The following is a 19342-nucleotide window of genomic DNA, read 5'->3' on the forward strand; positions in this document are numbered from 1 at the left end:
AGGAACTGAAACCACAAGGGTTCCAAACCTATCAGTCCTTCTACAACTCAGGTTTTGTACGACTTCCATGTTCAGACCACAGTGAGTCTGTGAAAAGGGTTGTGAAAAGAAATAAAGACAAGTATGAGAAGAACTCTGAGGATATTGAGAGTGCACTGGAAGAGTTTGAACAAAATAGGGATGTTGTGATTGATGAATGGTGTAATCTTGCTCCTGAATCTGAAGTTGTGAGGCTGCAATGTGATGAGAATCTTCCTGAGAGACATTCTGATGATGAGAACGAACAGGAGAATGTTCCCGACTACAGTCGTCAGTCTGATGCTGTAACAAAGATCAGAGCCGTCAGAGAACAACCTGCAGTAGATCCAGCCGTGGTACGTGTAATGTATCAGAATCTGAACCAGAAGCAGGCCTGCGTGTTCTATGCCATAAGAGACTGGTGTATTCAGCGAATTTGTGGTTTGAACCCAGATCCATTTTTCTTCTATATCAACGGTGGTGCAGGAACTGGAAAGTCACATCTGATTAAGTGTATTCATTCTGAAGCATCAAAGATCCTGAGCAGACTGCCTGCTAATGCAGAAGAAGCTGACATATCAAATCCAACTGTTTTACTGACTTCATTTACCGGTACAGCAGCTTTTTCTATCAGTGGCTCTACGTTACATTCTCTACTGAAACTACCCAGGAGTCTGAAACCACCCATTCAAGGACTTGGTAACCAACTGGATGAAGTCAGATCTGAGCTGATGAATGCTGAAATTATTGTTATTGATGAGATTTCAATGGTTTCAAAACCCCTTTTTGCCTATGTGGATGCAAGACTGAAACAAATCAAAGGCACTCAGAGACCTTTTGGTGGAATGTCAGTTTTAGCTGTTGGAGATTTTTACCAGCTGCCACCAGTGCGACAGTCTAAACCTCTCTGTGTTTACGATCCAGAACAGATTGACCTATGGCAGGAACATTTTCAGATGATCACTCTAACCGAGATCATGCGTCAGAAAGATGATGTGGCCTTTGCAGAGATGCTGAACAGGATTAGAGTCAAAGAAAAGACAGATGAGCTTTCTCAGTGCGACAGAGATTTGCTGTCACAGGCTGTGACTGCACCAGAAGAATGTCCAACTGAGGTCTTACACATTTATGCCACCAACAAGAATGTGGAATCCCACAACACAGATACCCTGAAGAAGCTTCATTCAAACATCATAATCATCAATGCAGACGATTTCCAGAAGGATAAATGTACAGGCAGAATGGAACGAAGAGACAAACCATTTACAGGTGGGCGAAATGATTTACCTGACACTCTGAATGTTGCTGAAGGAGCTCGAGTCATGCTGACCAGAAACTTGGACACACTAAACGGTTTAGTCAACGGTGCTTTTGGTATACTGGTAAAGGTGGTGAGATCTGAAAATGATGGACACATAATTAAACTGGGGCTCAGGATGGACAACCGGCAGCCTATGAGACACAACCGCAGTGCTAATGCAGCATCTGATGATCTTGTTTACATTGAGAGAGCAGAGGAGAGTCTGAAGTTTAAAGGAGCGGTACGCAGACAGTTTCCTGTAAAGCTAGCATTCGCTTGCACAATTCACAAAACTCAGGGTCTTACAACACAGACAGCTGTAGTTTCAATGAAGAACATTTTTGAACCAGGTATGGCTTACGTTGCTCTCAGCAGGGTGACGTCTCTCAGTGGACTCTATTTGCAGGACTTGGATGAGAAAAAGATTTACGCCAATCCCGAGGTAACTGCAGCGCTCCAAACCATGAGACAAGCCAGTGTTGAGGAAATGATGCCTCTTCTTCAGGTCAGAGAAACAGCCAGCAGACTTGACACTCTTACACTGATCCATCACAATACGGAGGGTTTGCCATCTCACATCAGTGACATCAAGAGTCATCATGAAATGTGTTTAGCAGATGTTTTGTGTCTCACTGAGTCTCACCTTCAAGGCTCCTTTGTTGCAGACAGTCTTCATTTGGACGGCTACACCATGTTTAAACGCAACAGACATGTGTCCTACACAAACTTTCCTCACATGGCCAGCAGAAGTGGTGGGGGAGTTGTTGTGTATTTGAGGAATCATTTTCAGGTTCAGGTAAAACAGTATCTGCATAATGTCACTGATCTTGAGTTTTTAGTATTGAAGGTTCAGGCTCCATTCCCTGCGCTCATTGCTGTTGTGTACAGACCCCCTGACTACAGTTTGACACCATTCATGCAAAACCTGGTAAGTCTTTTAGATTCACTTGAAATCATGGACTGTCACCCAATCATTGTGTGTGGAGATTTTAATGAAAACCAGTTGCAGAGTGGAAGAAAACAGATTCTGGAGCAGTTTCAGTCGAGAGGGTATTCACAGCTGATCACTTCTGCCACTACAGACAAGAACACCCTGCTTGACCTCATTTTTATTTCTCAGCCACAGAAATGTCTGTATTCAGGTGTTCTGAGATCATATTACAGTTACCACAACCCTGTCTTTTGTGTCCTGTCCTCGAGCCAATCATGAAGTCGTCTGGTGAGTTTTGAAACAATTACAGATCATGTTTGTTACAGAGTTTACTGATTGTAGAGCATGAAAAAGATTTTTCATTGAAAAAAGGGTCTTCCCTACTCTGTCTGTCAGAAGACCCTTTCTTATTGCAATGTTATTAATCATTTCACCAAATCATTGCTGAACTTCATGCAGAGCAGAGAACATCTGCTATCATGCACCTCTGATCTGAAATGTGCTGCAACATTTATTAAACCAACATCATTTCTTTTATTCTCATGTTTTAAATGACTAAATCTTTTTACTGTGACGTATGTAGCTCAACAAACGAGATCTTCCCCTCCAAGGGCTTTAAAATATGAAATAGTAAATAAATAAATCCCAGATAAATGCAGGTATTTATTATGGGTCACATGAATAAATACAGACAATTATATTTTCTTGATTATAGTAGATTTTGTAGAATCAAAAGTTTTTGTGATGAATGAGTTTTTGCTTATCATGTTTTACAGGTAAAAAATGTCAAAAGTTTTAAACTATCTTTAGGCTACCAGAGATGTCTATAATGATACATTATGTAGAGAAAAACATTAGTACAGCTTACAGAATGTGTATAAAAACTGATGTAGAAGTAAATGGATAGTTTTCTGAAAGTTCCCGACTACAGTTTAACACCACCCACCCAGATCAGCCCCCAAGTGTCTATGTAATGCTGGTATGGTGTGTGAGTTTGACTTGGCCTTTATCTGGGTGGGTTTGGGTTTGGGTGGATAAAGGCCAAGTCAGAATTCTCTGAGCAGCTGGAAAAAGCTGCAAATAAACAAAGATATCAGAAAGTGTGGGCTTTAGGTGTAGCCCCCGCTTTCTGATGCACTAATTAAACTTAGTAACTGACACCCCATACCAGCATTACATAGACACTTGGGGGCTGAGCTGGGTGGGTGGTGTTATAAGCACGTGTTTTGTTAGATATATTTTTTCAGAAACGGCACAGTCTCCTTTGTGGCAAAACCTTCAAACTTCACCATCCTCAGCTGAAACAACAACATCTTAACACCATCTTCATGAACTGCTGAGCCAAACCTGATCCATCAGTGCTGGACTGCACAGATAACTACATGCCACAAGGAGACTGCTGTGTTATGAACTGCCATACCAGTGTGTCTTCAATGGAGAAGATGACACACCCATCACCTGACCTCCTGCCTGATCTGGAGACCATCATCATGCTGCCACACTACAACCTCTGAGACCATCAATGATGACTCATACTGAGGAAACTGTATTTCCTGTCAGAGATGCTCAGTGATCCTCAGAGCAGAGAGAGGTATGATTCTTTATCTTTGATAAAAAATGTCAGTGTTTTTAATTCAATTAATTAATTAAAATCTTGTTTATTGCATAAATAATTCCACACTCAAATGATTATACTTGTTGACACTTTTTGAGTTTTAATTGACATTATGGATTACAAATCTATGCTTTTTCTACTCTGTCTCTCTGTGCAGGTATTGCTGTCTTCTGAGTTCTTCAGTGTCCCAACTGAGACATTCAAACCTCATTGCAGAGCTCATGTCTTTCCTCACCATCATGCGAGTGTGAGATTGCTCTGGATTCTGGTTATGTGGCCCACAGCACCTATAAGGTATTTCAATATTGTTCATTGTATAACTTATTTGTAGTTTTTAGGCCTTAACACAAATAAAATGTTCCTTTTTCTGTATTTTTTAGAACAAGCTCGTCCAGTGTGCCTGCATTCCAGCTTCACAGAAAAGAACATCAGACACCAGCGAGGGAGGATAAGAAAGACAGACACAACAACATTGTCATCCCCTATGTAGCCGGTGTATCAGAAAAACTCAGGAGAGTTTTCTCCAAATACGACATCCCAGTGTACTTCAGACCCAGTAACACACTCAGACAGAAACTGGTTCACCCGAAAGACAAAACTCCTAAACACAAACTTAACAATGTGGTGTACGCTGTACAGTGCAGCGAGGAATGCCCAGACTTCTACATTGGAGAGACCAAACAGCCACTTCACCAGCGCATGGCACAACATAGAAGAGCCACCTCCACAGGACAAGACTCAGCAGTTCATCTGCATCTAAAGGACAAAGGACACTCTTTGAGGATGCCAATGTTCACATTTTGGACAGATGGAGGAGTGAAAGAAGCCATTTACGTCCACTGTGAGCGACCATCTTTGAACAGAGGCGGTGGTTTACGACACCAACTGTCTGCCATCTATAATCCAGTTTTGAGTTCCCTCTCCAGACACCGTAACGTCCACTCACATCCTGGGAGTGGGCGTGGGTGATTTCCTGACCTCAGGAAATCACATGATAGGGTGGGGCCAGGTTTCACAATGAGCTCACCCGAAACCCTGGCTGATTGGGACCCACACCCACTTTCACACCTTGGCTCATGTGATTAGGTAGAGGATCATCAGGGGGTTCTTTGTCCCTCTTTGGGGGGAAACTCCCACTGGGTTTAAATCTGGGACTCTCCACCATTGACCCTTAGAACTGAAGAAGCTTCTCGGATGAGAGGTGAAACGTCTTCAAGGAACTCAAAGAAGTCCAGACGCTTTTCTTTCCAAGCTCCTTAGACTTCACTTGTGTTAATTACATTTTATTTGTTGTTGTTTTCTTTTAGATTTATATGCAGTGATTGGATGTGGTGGAGCTTTGTTAACCGTGTGGAAAACATCTGTTTGTGATGATATTTACAATGAGGCTTTAAGGTGACAGTTTCCATGTAATTTCAATCCTCTTACTAAGCAAAAACATGTTTGCAATTAACATGTTTTTTCAGTTTTGTCTTTTGGATTTATGGTTAACATTCCTCTGTGACAGCAAATACTAAACTGGTCCAAGTAACCAGCATATCATTGGTCAAAGGCAAAAAGGACCACATGTCACACTAGCAATGAATTTTTGACTGTGTTTGTGTTAGTATAGAGTAGGTCTAACAGTGGTTTTCCACATCTGCTCTAATATATATAGATAATGGGTCAGACATATAAAGTCATTTTGAAAAGTTCATAAAGGTCATTTATATGTGTTCCTCTTTATCATTTTATATCAGGTCACACAGCTGACTTGAGTTTTGATCAGAGTAGAACCATAACATTCATGCTAATGGTTCTACTGTTTACAGTTACTTTATGATGGATTTCACCCTGGTCACAGCACTATGTGAAAAGCTGTTAGAGGTAAAGTTAAGCCAATTAATACATCATCATAAGTCACTCTCTAACGCGGGGCAGTGATTATTATTCACTGTAATTTATTCCACAACAATGTTCTTTATTTGATTCTTTAAATATGCACATCGATTGTTTAGCTCTGTGACTCTCCACACCTGAAATATATCACAATGTGGACTTCATTTCGACAGTATTTTGTAGATTGGTACCATATTTATCATCGAATCATCTTGTGCACTTATTAACTAAATGTTGTTTGTTTGTTTTTTTTGTTTGTTTGTTTGGGGGTTGTTGTTGCCATTTTTACCTTTCACCAACTGTGTAAATTCTGCAATTTTACCTTGGTTTTGTTTCACATCAGTTTATCTGCTGGCTGGTATTCCTGTCTTCCTTCTCTCACCCCAACCGGTCGCAGCAGATGGCCGCCCCTCCCTGAGCCTGGTTCTGCTGGAGGTTTCTTCCTGTTAATAGGGAGTTTTTCCTTCCCACTGTCGCCAAAGTGCTTGCTCATAGGGGGTCATATGTCATATGATTGTTGGGTTTTTCTCTGTATCTATGAAGCGCCTTAAGGTGACTTTTGTTGTGATTTGGTGCTATATAAATTGAATTGAATTGGTTTTCTTTCTTTTCTAATGTTTCTGGTCATTTTTCACAGTTAAACAAGTAACTTTGAGGTTACGTCATCGTTTTCAGCTGTTATCTGTATACATTTTTTTCCTAATAATTACATTTCTGCAAAATTATAGCAGTTCTGGTAAGTTGTAATATTTCTGCCAAGTTATTAATTTTTGACTAAATTATTACATTTCTGCTAAGTTGTAGCTTCTGGTAAATTACAACATTTCTGCTGAATTGTTATGTTTCTTCTAAGTTATTGCATTTCTGCTAAGTTGTTACATTTTTGCTAACTTGATGTTGTTCTGCAAAGTTATTAAAATTTCAACAACTTTTTAAACACTGACTTTGATTTCTTCAGCTTCTTCAGCTATTTTCAAGTATTTTCAGCAGACAGCTTCAGCTTTACAGTTTCCTCTAAGTGATTGCAGTTCTGCTAAGTTATTACATTTTAGAAAAGTTCTTTTGCTTCTGCAAAGTTTTTACAATTTCTGCAACTTTTCAGCTTTTTCAGCTACTTTTTGCATACAGCTTCAGCTTTAAGCATCCACACTGCATTTTCGCAGGAAATGCAAATTTTTCTAGTTGTGTGGATGCCTTAATAGGCATCCACACTATTGAGTTCCTCTTGGGACTTCCGTACACTTTTTGGCACTTAACTACTTCCACAATTTTCAGCCGATTTTCACCGTTCAAATTTTAAAATATTCTGCTATTTCTGCTAATTCCTGCTATGTCTTTTGGTATTTTTCACTATTATACTTTTTAAAATATTAAGCTTAATTTGTCCCATTGAAATGAATGGGAAACTTCTGCAATTCTGCTAAAATTTGCTTGTTTCTGAAACTTAACTACTTCCTCATATTTTCACGTAGAACAACCATTCAAACTTTAAAATGTTCTCAAATTATTGGGCTATTCAGGTATGATTCAGCTTTTTCAAATCTTTTACCGTTTTACCTTTATGCCTCTTAAAGTTTTCAGTTGCAAAATTGTGATTTTTCACAAAATACATGCGTTGTTATGGTTGCTATGCACTTGGCTTCCAGTGTGCCACTGAAGGTTTTGCAGTCTTCTCTTCATGTCCGAACAACTTCTTGCTACTTGCTCAATCTTCACTCAACTTCCACAAATTATACATCAAAACATAGGTATTTTTGCTGGGTTTCCGAAAATGTCACTATCATTGTTGTGGTATTCATAGAACTTTTGCAAATCTCCTCAGACCAACACAATGTCGGAAAACTCTCCATATAAAGTCAATGGAGAGTTTGTTCAAAATCACCGCTGCATTTCTGTAATGAGAGGCATATTCGAATCGTCATATCTCCTTAACGAAGCAAAGTTAAGACATGAGGCTTGTCCCGGTATATCTTCAGACACTCGTGACGCTCACAATTCAAGAATTTCTTTCTCACGAATTACCGTTCTGAAATGAGTTGGACTTGTTTGAGGGTAGGAAATTCGTCCGTCGCTCAGATTTCTTCAAATTTCAAACCCTGGAAATGAACCACTTTTTTCTCTCGTCATAACTTTTTGTTGGATTTCCACAGAGACCTGAAAATTTCCATGACTGTTCACCAAAGCCTGCTGTCTCTTACGGTGAAAGAATGATATCGATACTCCAAATAGATTTCGAGTTACAAAGCGTTGTTTGAGGGCAAGTCAAGCCAGTTTTTGCTTCGCTCTACTCAGTTATGGTGCATTAGAAGTCAAATATCTTTAATAATTCACATTTTAATGATAAATTGTCAACACTGGAAGATTCCCCCATCTCTTCTGAACAAAACGGTGTAAGAATGACCGCTCTAGCCCCTACGGTTAGGAAATTATGGTCATTTGTTTGAGGGGAGTCGTCATTATGAGAAATAGGCTGCAATAATCCTGTGCCTCTCTGTGCTGCGTGTGTAAATAGATGCACCTGTTTTGGCGGGAAAAAGTACACAGGCTCTCTGATTGGTGGATTCAAATTCAGCAGCTCCCAGGCTGACCTAGAAACTTACTTCTCTCTCCCTGTGCATTTTTTTGCTGATTTTTTCATTTAACAAGTATATTTGAGGGACCCTCAGCATGTTCAGCATTTTTTCAGCTGTCCATTTTGCTTTTCCAATTTTTCTGTTTAACTTATTACTATTGTGTTAAATCATACTATTTCTGCTATTTTATAAGATTTGTGCAAAATATAGTATTTCTGCCAAATATAGTATTTCTGATTATTTATAGTTTTTCTACTAAATCATAGTACAGTATTTCTGCTTTTTATAGGATTTGTGCTAAAACATAGTATTTCTACTAAATGTAGTATTTATGCTTAATCATACTATTTCTGCTTTTCATAGAATTTGTGCCTAATATAGTATTTCTGCTAAATTACAGTATTTATGCTTTTTATACTATTTGTGCTAAAACATAGTATTTCTACTAAATGTAGTATTTATGCTTAATCATACTATTTCTGCTTTTTATAGGATTTGTGCCTAATATAGTATTTCTGCTTTTTATAGGATTTTTGCTCAAACATAGTATTTCTACTAAATGTAGTGTTTATGCTTAATCATACTATTTCTGCTTTTTATAGGATTTGTGCTTAATATAGTATTTCTGCTAAATTATAGTATTTCTGCTTTTTATAGTATTTGTGCTAAAACATAGTATTTCTACTAAATGTAGTGTTTATGCTTAATCATACTATTTCTGCTTTTTATAGGATTTGTGCTTAATATAGTATTTCTGCTAAATTATAGTATTTCTGCTAAATTATAGTATTTGTGCTAAAACATAGTATTTCTACTAAATGTAGTATTTATGCTTAATCATAGTATTTCTATATATTTCTGCCAGGTCCCCAGGCAGCCAATCCTCTGTGAGGACTGAGACATTCAAATTTTCAAATCAGGGCCTGCACGGCTTCCCAGCCAATCATATATGTGTCCTGAGGCATTCAAATTTGCATATTGGGGAATTCGTGGCTTCTAAGTCAACAAGTCATCCATGTCATATATCTCTAAAAATTCATATTTTAATGATAAATTGTCAACACTTGAAGATTCCCCCATCTCTTCTGAACAAAACGGTGTAAGAATGACCGCTCTAGCCCCTACGGTTAGGAAATTATGGTCATTTGTTTGAGGGGAGTCGTCATTATGAGAAATAGACTGCAATCCGGTTGTTCAGTGATGACGCGACGAATCCTACTTCCGGATCTAAAGTAGTCTGCGTTTAATATGGCATTTGTGTTGTTAACATGTTTAATGTTATGTATTTTCTTCTATTTGATCTCAAAAAGCTCCTAAAACAGTCAGCGATCACTGTTGACCTCCCTCAGCTTTTATTACCGCTAATCATTTATTTAAGCTCAGTTTTTAAAACCTTAGGATGTAACTACAGCCCAGCCCATGCAGCAGTATATGAATGACTAACCTCGTATTGTGGATGGATTATCTCAGTTGTTCTCCTGGCTGAAGTTTGGTCCGTTTACAGCATCCTGCCATGCAATTACATTTGTTCCTGACCACCGAGAACACTCACGGTAACTTTTATCAAGTGGAAAAAAAGTTAGCTTGTTTATATTATGCTAACATAGCTGTGTCGCTAGCGGTCACGTAGCACATCATTATATACCAGCTAGCCAAACTTCAGTAACCCTACAAACGTCACTGCTGTTTAGCTTTCTGTCTTCATTTATGTTGGAAGTGATAACAGAGCTGTACGTTTTAATTTGTTTCCAAAACCCTGCAGTCAGGACATGCTATATTGTATTTAGATAGAAGCTAGCGAGCTAACTCCCTGCTAACTTCTAACTCCGTTAAATGTCATAAATTCTGTTTTCATGGATGCCTGGATGTTAAACTCAATTGTTACACCTGGTAGAGCAGAACGGTGATCATTTTATTAAAGATGAAAGACTTTAGACAGTTTTTCAACTCACAGTAATGCCATAGTGATCATTTGATATATGGACCTGCAGCGGAGTTTAGACCCAGACACGGCTAGTGACGTCAGACTGAACAACCGGATAATCCTGTGTCTCTCTGTGCTGCGTGTGTAAATAGATGCACCTGTTTTGGCGGGAAAAAGTGCACAGGCTCTCTGATTGGTGGATTCAAATTCAGCAGCTCCCAGGCTGACTGAGCTAGAAACTTACTTCTCTCTCCCTGTGTGTGTGTGTGTGTGTGTGTGTGTGTGTGACAGAGAGAGAGAGAGAGAGAGAGAGAGAGAGAGAGAGAGAGAGAAGGCCTTTTAATGGGATGATCTCATTCTAAGATTCAAATTCAATATATTTAGACTGGTTGACTGAATTGGATCTTGTGTGTGTGTCTCTCTGTGCATGTGTGTTTCCTTATGTGTACATATTTCTGATTGTGTGGCTGTTATATATTTTTTTGCTGATTTTTTTCATTTAACAAGTATATTTGAGGGACCCTCAGCATGTTCAGCATTTCTTCAGCTGTCCATTTTGCTTTTCCAATTTTTCTGTTTAACTTATTACTATTGTGCTAAATCATACTATTTCTGCTATTTTATAAGATTTGTGCTTAATATACTATTTCTGCTTTTAATAGGATTTGTGCTTAATACAGTATTTCTGCTTTTTATAGGATTTGTGCTTAATATACTATTTCTGCTTTTTATAGGATTTGTGCTTAATATAGTATTTCTGCTAAATGTAGTATTTATGCTTAATCATACTATTTCTATATATTTCTGCCAGGCAGCCAATCCTCTGTGCGGACTCAGACACATATCACATATCAGGGCCTGCACGGCTTCCCAGCCAGCCAATCATGTCTGAGGTCTTCCGTTTCCTCTCTCGTCATATCTCAGCGACGGTTGTACAAAGAGCAATGAAAATCGCAGTCAAAGTACACCAAAGTCCGCTGATTCACCCAGTACAAGAATTATGCCTCTAGTCCACCTAGTTTTTGAGTTACACAACGTTTTGTAACTCCAAAAAACGGCGTTTTTCGCCTCTCACCGGGATCTAATTCTGACTGCTCATCACCCTGTTTTTCAAAACGGCTCCTCTCTTTCCCAGTGGCGCAGTTGGTAATGACACGGGTCTGCAAGCCAAAGATCGTGGGTTCGATTCCACCTTGGTCAACATGTTTTTTTCCCTACAAATTAATACACTGTCACAGACCAGTAATTCATATTCATCATTTATTACAATTCTGCAAACTTTTATGATTTTACCAGCTTTTCTAATATGGACCTCACATTCTTAACACTCCATGGCACAAATACTCTTCCCTTTAGGCTCTGTGTGTGTGTATCAATATTTCTCCCATTTTAAAGTATTACTCCTCCATAATTGTATTTCTGTTAAATCAAAGTACTTTTACTACATCTTAGTACTTCTGCTCAATCATAGTATTTCTGCTAAATCATTGTTATTATGCTATATTGTAGTATTTCTGCTCAATCATACTATTTCTACTATATTATATTTTTCTTTCTAAATATAGCATTTCTGCTATATAATTGTATTTCTGCTATGTTATAATATTTGTGCTAAACCAGAGTATTTGTGCTGTATCATAGTATTTCTGCCAAATTATAATATTTGTGCTAAAACAGTCTTAATTTAAAATTACAATATTCATAGTTCATCACAGTGTCTCTGGTAAATCACAGTATTTCTGCTATGTTGTACTATTTTTCTAAATCATAGTGTTTCTGTAATGCTTAAGTATTTTTGTCTAAATATATTCTTTCTGTTATCTTATACTATTTCTCCTAAATTCTTGTATTTTTGAGAAGTTATCATGTTTCTGGTAAGTTACAATATTTCTGCTAAGTTCTGCTATGCTATTGTATTTCTGCCAAGTATTATGTTTCCTCTAAGATATTGCAGTTCTGCTAAGTTATTCCATTTTAGCAAAGTTCCTTTGCTTCTGCAAAGTTTTTACAATTTCTGCAACTTTTCAGCTTTTTCAGCTACTTTTTGCATACAGCTTCAGCTTTAAAGCATCCACACTGCATTTTCGCAGGAAATGCTAATTTTTCTAGTTATTATTATTATTCTGGGTGTTTCCGTACACTTTTCGCCGTTAAACTACTTCCACAATTTTCAGCCGATTTTCACCGTTCAAATTTTAAACTATTCAACTATTTTTGCTAATTTCTGCTATGATTTTTGCTATTTTTAACTATTATACTTTTTAAAATATTCCACTTTTTTCCTTTAATTTGTCCCATTGAAATGAATGGAAATCTTCCAAAATTCTGCTAAATTTTGCTTGTTTTTGAAACTTAACTACTTCCTCATACTTTCACCTAGAACAACCATTCAAACTTTAAAATGTTCACAAATTATTGGGCTATTCAGGTATGATTCAGCTTTTTCAAATCTTTTACTGTTTTACTTTTATGCCTCTTAAAGTTTTGAGTTGCAAAATTGTGATTTTTCACAAAATACATGCGTTGTTATGGTTGCTATGCTCTTGGCTTCCAGTGTGTCACTGAAGCTTTTGCAGTCTTCTCTTCATGTCCGAACAACTTCCTGCTACTTGCTCAATTTTCACTCAACTTCCACAAATTATACATCAAAACGTAGGCATTTTTGCTGGCTTTCAGAAAATGTCACTATCATTGTTGTGGTATTCATAGAACTTTCGCAAATCTCCTCAGACTAACACAAGGTCAGAAAACTGTCCATATAAAGTCAATGGAGAGCTTGTTCAAAATCACCGCTGCATTTCTGTAATGAGAGGCATATTCGAATCGTCATATCTCCTTAACGAAGCAAAGTTAAGACATGAGGCTTGTCCCGGTATATCTTCAGACACTCCTGACGCTCACAATTCAAGAATTTCTTTCTCACCTATTACCGTTCTGAAATGAGTTGGACTTGTTTGAGGGTAGGAAATTCGTCCTTCGCTCAGATTTCTTCAGATTTCAAAGTCTGGAAATGAACCACTTTTTTCTCTCGTCATAACTTTTTGTTGGATTTCCACAGCGACCTGAAAATTTCCATGATTGTTCACCAAAGCCTGCTGTCTCTTACGGTGAAAGAATGATATCGATACTCCAAACAGATTTCAAGTTACAAACCGTTGTTTGAGGGCAAGTCAAGGCAGTTTTTGCTTCGCTCTACTCAGTTATGCTGCATTACAAGTCAAATATCTTTAATAATTCATATTTTAATGATAAATTGTTAACACTGGAAGATTCCCCCATCTCTTCTGAACAAAACGGTGTAAGAATGACCGCTCTAGCCCCTACGGTTAGGAAATTATGGTCATTTGTTTGAGGGGAGTCGTCACTATGAAAAGTAGGCTGCAATAATCCTGTGCCTCTCTGTGCCTGCGTGTGTAAAAAGGTGCACCTCTTTTGGCGGGAAAACGTAAACAGGCACTCTGATTGGTGGATTCAAATTCAGCAGCTCCCAGGCTGACCTAGAAACTTACTTCTCTCTCCCTGTGTGTCTGTGTGTGTGTGTGTGTCTGTGTGTGACAGAGAGAGAGAGAGAGAGAGAGAGAGAGAGAAAGCCTTTTAATGGGATGATCTCATTCTAAGATTCTAATTTAATATATTTAGACTGGGTGACTGAATTTGATCTTGGTAGTGTGTCTCTCTGTGCATGTGTGTTTCCTTATGTGTACATATTTGTGATTGTGTGGCTGTTATAGATTTTTTTGCTAATTTTTTTCATTTAACAAGTATATTTGAGGGACCCTCAGCATGTTCAGCATTTTTTCAGCTGTCCATTTTGCTTTTCCAGTTTTTCTGTTTAAGTTATTACTATTGTGCTAAATCATACTGTTTCTGCTATTTTATAAGATTTGTGCTTAATATACTATTTCTGCTTTTATAGGATTTGTGCTTAATATAGTATTTCTGCTAAATTTAGTATTTCTGATTAATTATAGTTTTTCTACTAAATCATAGTACAGTATTTCTGCTTTTTATGGGATTTGTGCTAAAACAAAGTATTTCTACTAAATGTAGTATTTGTGCTTAATCATACCATTTCTGCTTTTTATAGGATTTGTGCTTAATATAGTATTTCTGCTAAATTATAGTATTTCTGCCAAATTATAATATTTGTGCTAAAACATAGTCTCAATTTAAAATTACAATATTCATAGTTCATCACAGTGTCTCTGGTAAATCACAATATTTCTGCTCTGTTGTACTATTTTTCTAAATCATAGTGTTTCTGTAATGTTTAAGTATTTTTGGCTAAATATATTCTTTCTGTTATCTTATACTATTTCTCCTAAATTCTTGTATTTTTGAGAAGTTATCATGTTTCTGGTAAGTTACAATATTTCTGCTAAATTCTGCTATGCTATTGTATTTCTGCCAAGTATTATGTTTCCTCTAAGATATTGCAGTTCTGCTAAGTTATTCCATTTTAGCAAACTTCTTTTGCTTCTGCAAAGTTTTTACAATTTCTGCAACTTTTCAGCTTTTTCAGCTACTTTTTGCATACAGCTTCAGCTTTAAGCATCCACACTGCATTTTCGCAGGAAATGCAAATTTTTCTAGTTCTTTATTATTATTATTGTGTGGATGCTTTAAGCATCCACACTATAGAGTTCCTGTTTCTCTTTATTCTTTATTGTGTGGATGCTTTAAGCATCCACACTATTGAGTTCCTCTTGGGACTTCCGTACACTTTTTGGCACTTAACTACTTCCACAATTTTCAGCCGATTTTCACCGTTCAAATTTTAAAATATTCTGCTATTTCTGCTAATTCCTGCTATGTCTTTTGGTATTTTTCACTATTATACTTTTTAAAATATTAAGCTTAATTTGTCCCATTGAAATGAATGGGAAACTTCTGCAATTCTGCTAAAATTTGCTTGTTTCTGAAACTTAACTACTTCCTCATATTTTCACGTAGAACAACCATTCAAACTTTAAAATGTTCTCAAATTATTGGGCTATTCAGGTATGATTCAGCTTTTTCAAATCTTTTACCGTTTTACCTTTATGCCTCTTAAAGTTTTCAGTTGCAAAATTGTGATTTTTCACAAAATACATGTGTTGTTATGGTTGCTATGCACTTGGCTTCCAGTGTGCCACTGAAGGTTTTGCAGTCTTCTCTTCATGTCCGAACAACTTCTTGCTACTTGCTCAATCTTCACTCAACTTCCACAAATTATACATCAAAACATAGGTATTTTTGCTGGGTTTCCGAAAATGTCACTATCATTGTTGTGGTATTCATAGAACTTTCGCAAATCTCCTCAGACCAACACAATGTCGGAAAACTCTCCATATAAAGTCAATGGAGAGTTTGTTCAAAATCACCGCTGCATTTCTGTAATGAGAGGCATATTCGAATCGTCATATCTCCTTAACGAAGCAAAGTTAAGACATGAGGCTTGTCCCGGTATATCTTCAGACACTCGTGACGCTCACAATTCAAGAATTTCTTTCTCACGTATTACCGTTCTGAAATGAGTTGGACTTGTTTGAGGGTAGGAAATTCGTCCGTCGCTCAGATTTCTTCAAATTTCAAACCCTGGAAATGAACCACTTTTTTCTCTCGTCATAACTTTTTGTTGGATTTCCACAGAGACCTGAAAATTTCCATGACTGTTCACCAAAGCCTGCTGTCTCTTACGGTGAAAGAATGATATCGATACTCCAAATAGATTTTGAGTTACAAAGCGTTGTTTGAGGGCAAGTCAAGCCAGTTTTTGCTTCGCTCTACTCAGTTATGGTGCATTAGAAGTCAAATATCTTTAATAATTCATATTTTAATGATAAATTGTAAACACTGGAAGATTCCCCCATCTCTTCTGAACAAAACGGTGTAAGAATGACCGCTCTAGCCCCTACGGTTTGGAAATTATGGTCATTTGTTTGAGGGGAATCCTCACTATGAGAAATAGGCTGCAATAATCCTGTGCCTCTCTGTGCTGCGTGTGTAAAAAGATGCACATGTTTTGGCGGGAAAAAGTACACAGGCTCTCTGATTGGTGGATTCAAATTTAGCAGCTCCCAGGCTGACCTAGAAACTTACTTCTCTCTCCCTGTGCATTTTTTTGCTGATTTTTTCATTTAACAAGTATATTTGAGGGACCCTCAGCATGTTCATCATTTTTTCAGCTGTCCATTTTGCTTTTCCAATTTTTCTGTTTAACTTATTACTATTGTGCTAAATCATACTATTTCTGCTATTTTATAAGATTTGTGCTTAATATACTATTTCTGCTTTTATAGGATTTGTGCTTAATATAGTATTTCTGCTTTTTATAAGATTTGTGCTTAATATAGTATTTCTGCTAAATGTAGTATTTATGCTTAATCATACTATTTCTGCTTTTCATAGGATTTGTGCTTAATATAGTATTTCTGCAAAATGTAGTATTTCTGAATAATTATAGTTTTTCTACTAAATCATAGTACAGTATTTCTGCTTTTTATGGGATTTGTGCTTAATATAGTATTTCTGCTAAATTATAGTATTTCTGCCAAATTATAATATTTGTGCTAAAACATAGTCTTAATTTAAAATTACAATATTCATAGTTCATCACAGTGTCTCTGGTAAATCACAATATTTCTGCTCTGTTGTACTATTTTTCTAAATCATAGTGTTTCTGTAATGTTTAAGTATTTTTGTCTAAATATATTCTTTCTGTTATCTTATACTATTTCTCCTAAATTCTTGTATTTTTGAGAAGTTATCATGTTTCTGGTAAGTTACAATATTTCTGCTAAATTCTGCTATGCTATTGTATTTCTGCCAAGTATTATGTTTCCTCTAAGATATTGCAGTTCTGCTAAGTTATTCCATTTTAGCAAACTTCTTTTGCTTCTGCAAAGTTTTTACAATTTCTGCAACTTTTCAGCTTTTTCAGCTAGTTTTTGCATACAGCTTCAGCTTTAAGCATCCACACTGCATTTTCGCAGGAAATGCAAATTTTTCTAGTTGTGTGGATGCTTTAAGCATCCACACTATTGAGTTCCTGTTTCTCTTTATTCTTTATACTTTATTCTAGTTGCTTCCGTACACTTTTCGCCGTTAAACTACTTCCACAATTTTCAGCCGATTTTCACCGTTCAAATTTTAAACTATTCAGCTATTTTTGCTAATTCCTGCTACGATTTTTGCTATTTTTAACTATTATACTTTTTAAAATATTAAGCTTTTTTCCTTTAATTTGTCCCATTGAAATGAATGGGAAACTTCAGCAATTCTGCTAAAATTTGCTTGTTTTTGAAACTTAACTACTTCCTCATATTTTCACCTAGAACAACCATTCAAACTTTAAAATGTTCACAAATTATTGGGCTATTCAGGTATGATTCAGCTTTTTCAAATCTTTTACTGTTTTACTTTTATGCCTCTTAAAGTTTTGAGTTGCAAAATTGTGATTTTTCACAAAATACATGTGTTGTTATGGTTGCTATGCTCTTGGCTTCCAGTGTGCCACTGAAGGTTTTGCAATTTTCACTTCATGTCCGAACAACTTCCTGCTACTTGCTCAATTTTCACTCAACTTCCACAAATTATACATCAAAACGTAGGTATTTTTGCTGGCTTTCAGAAAATGTCACCATCATTGTTGTGGGATTTATAGAATTTTTGCAAATCTCCTCAGACTAACACAAGGTCAGAAAACTCTCCATATAAAGTGAATGGAGAGCTTGTTCAAAATCACCGCTGGATTTCTGTAATGAGAGGCATATTCGAATCGTCATATCTCCTTAACGAAGCAAAGTTAAGACATGAGGCTTGTCCCCGAATATCTTCAGACACCCCTGACACTCACAATTCAAGAATTTCTTTCTCACCTATTACCGTTCTGAAATGAGTTGGACTTGTTTGAGGGTAGGAAATTCGTCCTTCGCTCAGATTTCTTCAGATTTCAAACTGTGGAAATGAACCACTTTTTTCTCTCGTCATAACTTTTTGTTGGATTTCCACAGAGACCTGAAAATTTCCATGATTGTTCACCAAAGCCTGCTGTCTCTTACGGTGAAAGAATGATATCGATACTCCAAATAGATTTCGAGTTAGAAAGCGTTGTTTGAGGGCAAGTCAAGGCAGTTTTTGCTTCGCTCTACTCAGTTATGGTGCATTACAAGTCAAATATCTTTAATAATTCATATTTTAATGATAAATTGTAAACACTGGAAGATTCCCCCATCTCTTCTGAACAAAACGGTGTAAGAATGACCGCTCTAGCCCCTACGGTTTGGAAATTATGGTCATTTGTTTGAGGGGAGTCCTCACTATGAGAAATAGGCTGCAATAATCCTGTGCCTCTCTGTGCTGCGTGTGTAAAAAGAGGCACATGTTTTGGCGGGAAAAAGTACACAGGCTCTCTGATTGGTGGATTCAAATTCAGCAGCTCCCAGGCTGACCTAGAAACTTACTTCTCTCTCCCTGTGCATTTTTTTGCTGATTTTTTCATTTAACAAGTATATTTGAGGGACCCTCAGCATGTTCAGCATTTTTTCAGCTGTCCATTTTGCTTTTCCAATTTTTCTGTTTAACTTATTACTATTGTGCTAAATAATACTATTTCTGCTATTTTATAAGATTTGTGCCTAATATAGTATTTCTGCTAAATTACAATATTTCTGCTTTTTATACTATTTGTGCTAAAACATAGTATTTCTACTAAATGTAGTATTTATGCTTAATCATACTATTTCTGCTTTTTATGGGATTTGTGCCTAATATAGTATTTCTGCTTTTTATAGGATTTTTGCTCAAACATAGTATTTCTACTAAATGTAGTATTTATGCTTAATCATCCTATTTCTGCTTTTTATAGGATTTGTGCTAAAACATAGTATTTCTACTAAATGTAGTATTTATGCTTAATCATAGTATTTCTATATATTTCTGCCAGGTCCCCAGGCAGCCAATCCTCTGTGAGGACTGAGAAATTCAAATTTTCAAATCAGGGCCTGCACGGCTTCCCAGCCAATCATATATGTGTCCTGAGGCATTCAAATTTGCATATTGGGGCCTTCATGGCTTCTAAGCCAGCCAATCATATCTGAGGGCTGAGGAATTCAAATCCACA

General features: G+C 36.9%; 2 protein-coding genes across 3 annotated transcripts in view; one reads left to right on the forward strand and one right to left on the reverse strand.

Moving 5' to 3' along the window:
- tmcc3 (transmembrane and coiled-coil domain family 3) overlaps positions 1-19342 on the reverse strand; it is a 231490-nt gene that overhangs the window by 83860 nt on the left and 128288 nt on the right. The gene's annotated exons all lie outside the window — the stretch shown is intronic.
- On the forward strand, positions 3282-6606 carry LOC147310119 (uncharacterized). The gene is made up of 3 exons (XM_086268705.1): positions 3282-3840; positions 4022-4158; positions 4245-6606. Exons 2-3 carry the CDS (start codon positions 4136-4138, stop codon positions 4831-4833), a joined length of 612 nt encoding a protein of 203 aa, XP_086124831.1. The 5' UTR covers positions 3282-3840; positions 4022-4135; the 3' UTR covers positions 4834-6606.

The sequence above is a fragment of the Aulonocara sp. 'chitande type north' Nkhata Bay genome, linkage group LG17 (genome assembly GCF_057382095.1).
Source record: "Aulonocara sp. 'chitande type north' Nkhata Bay isolate Kocher_YH1m ecotype deep benthic linkage group LG17, A_spYH_male_GT1.1, whole genome shotgun sequence".
NCBI classification, from domain to species: Eukaryota; Metazoa; Chordata; class Actinopteri; order Cichliformes; family Cichlidae; genus Aulonocara; species Aulonocara sp. 'chitande type north' Nkhata Bay.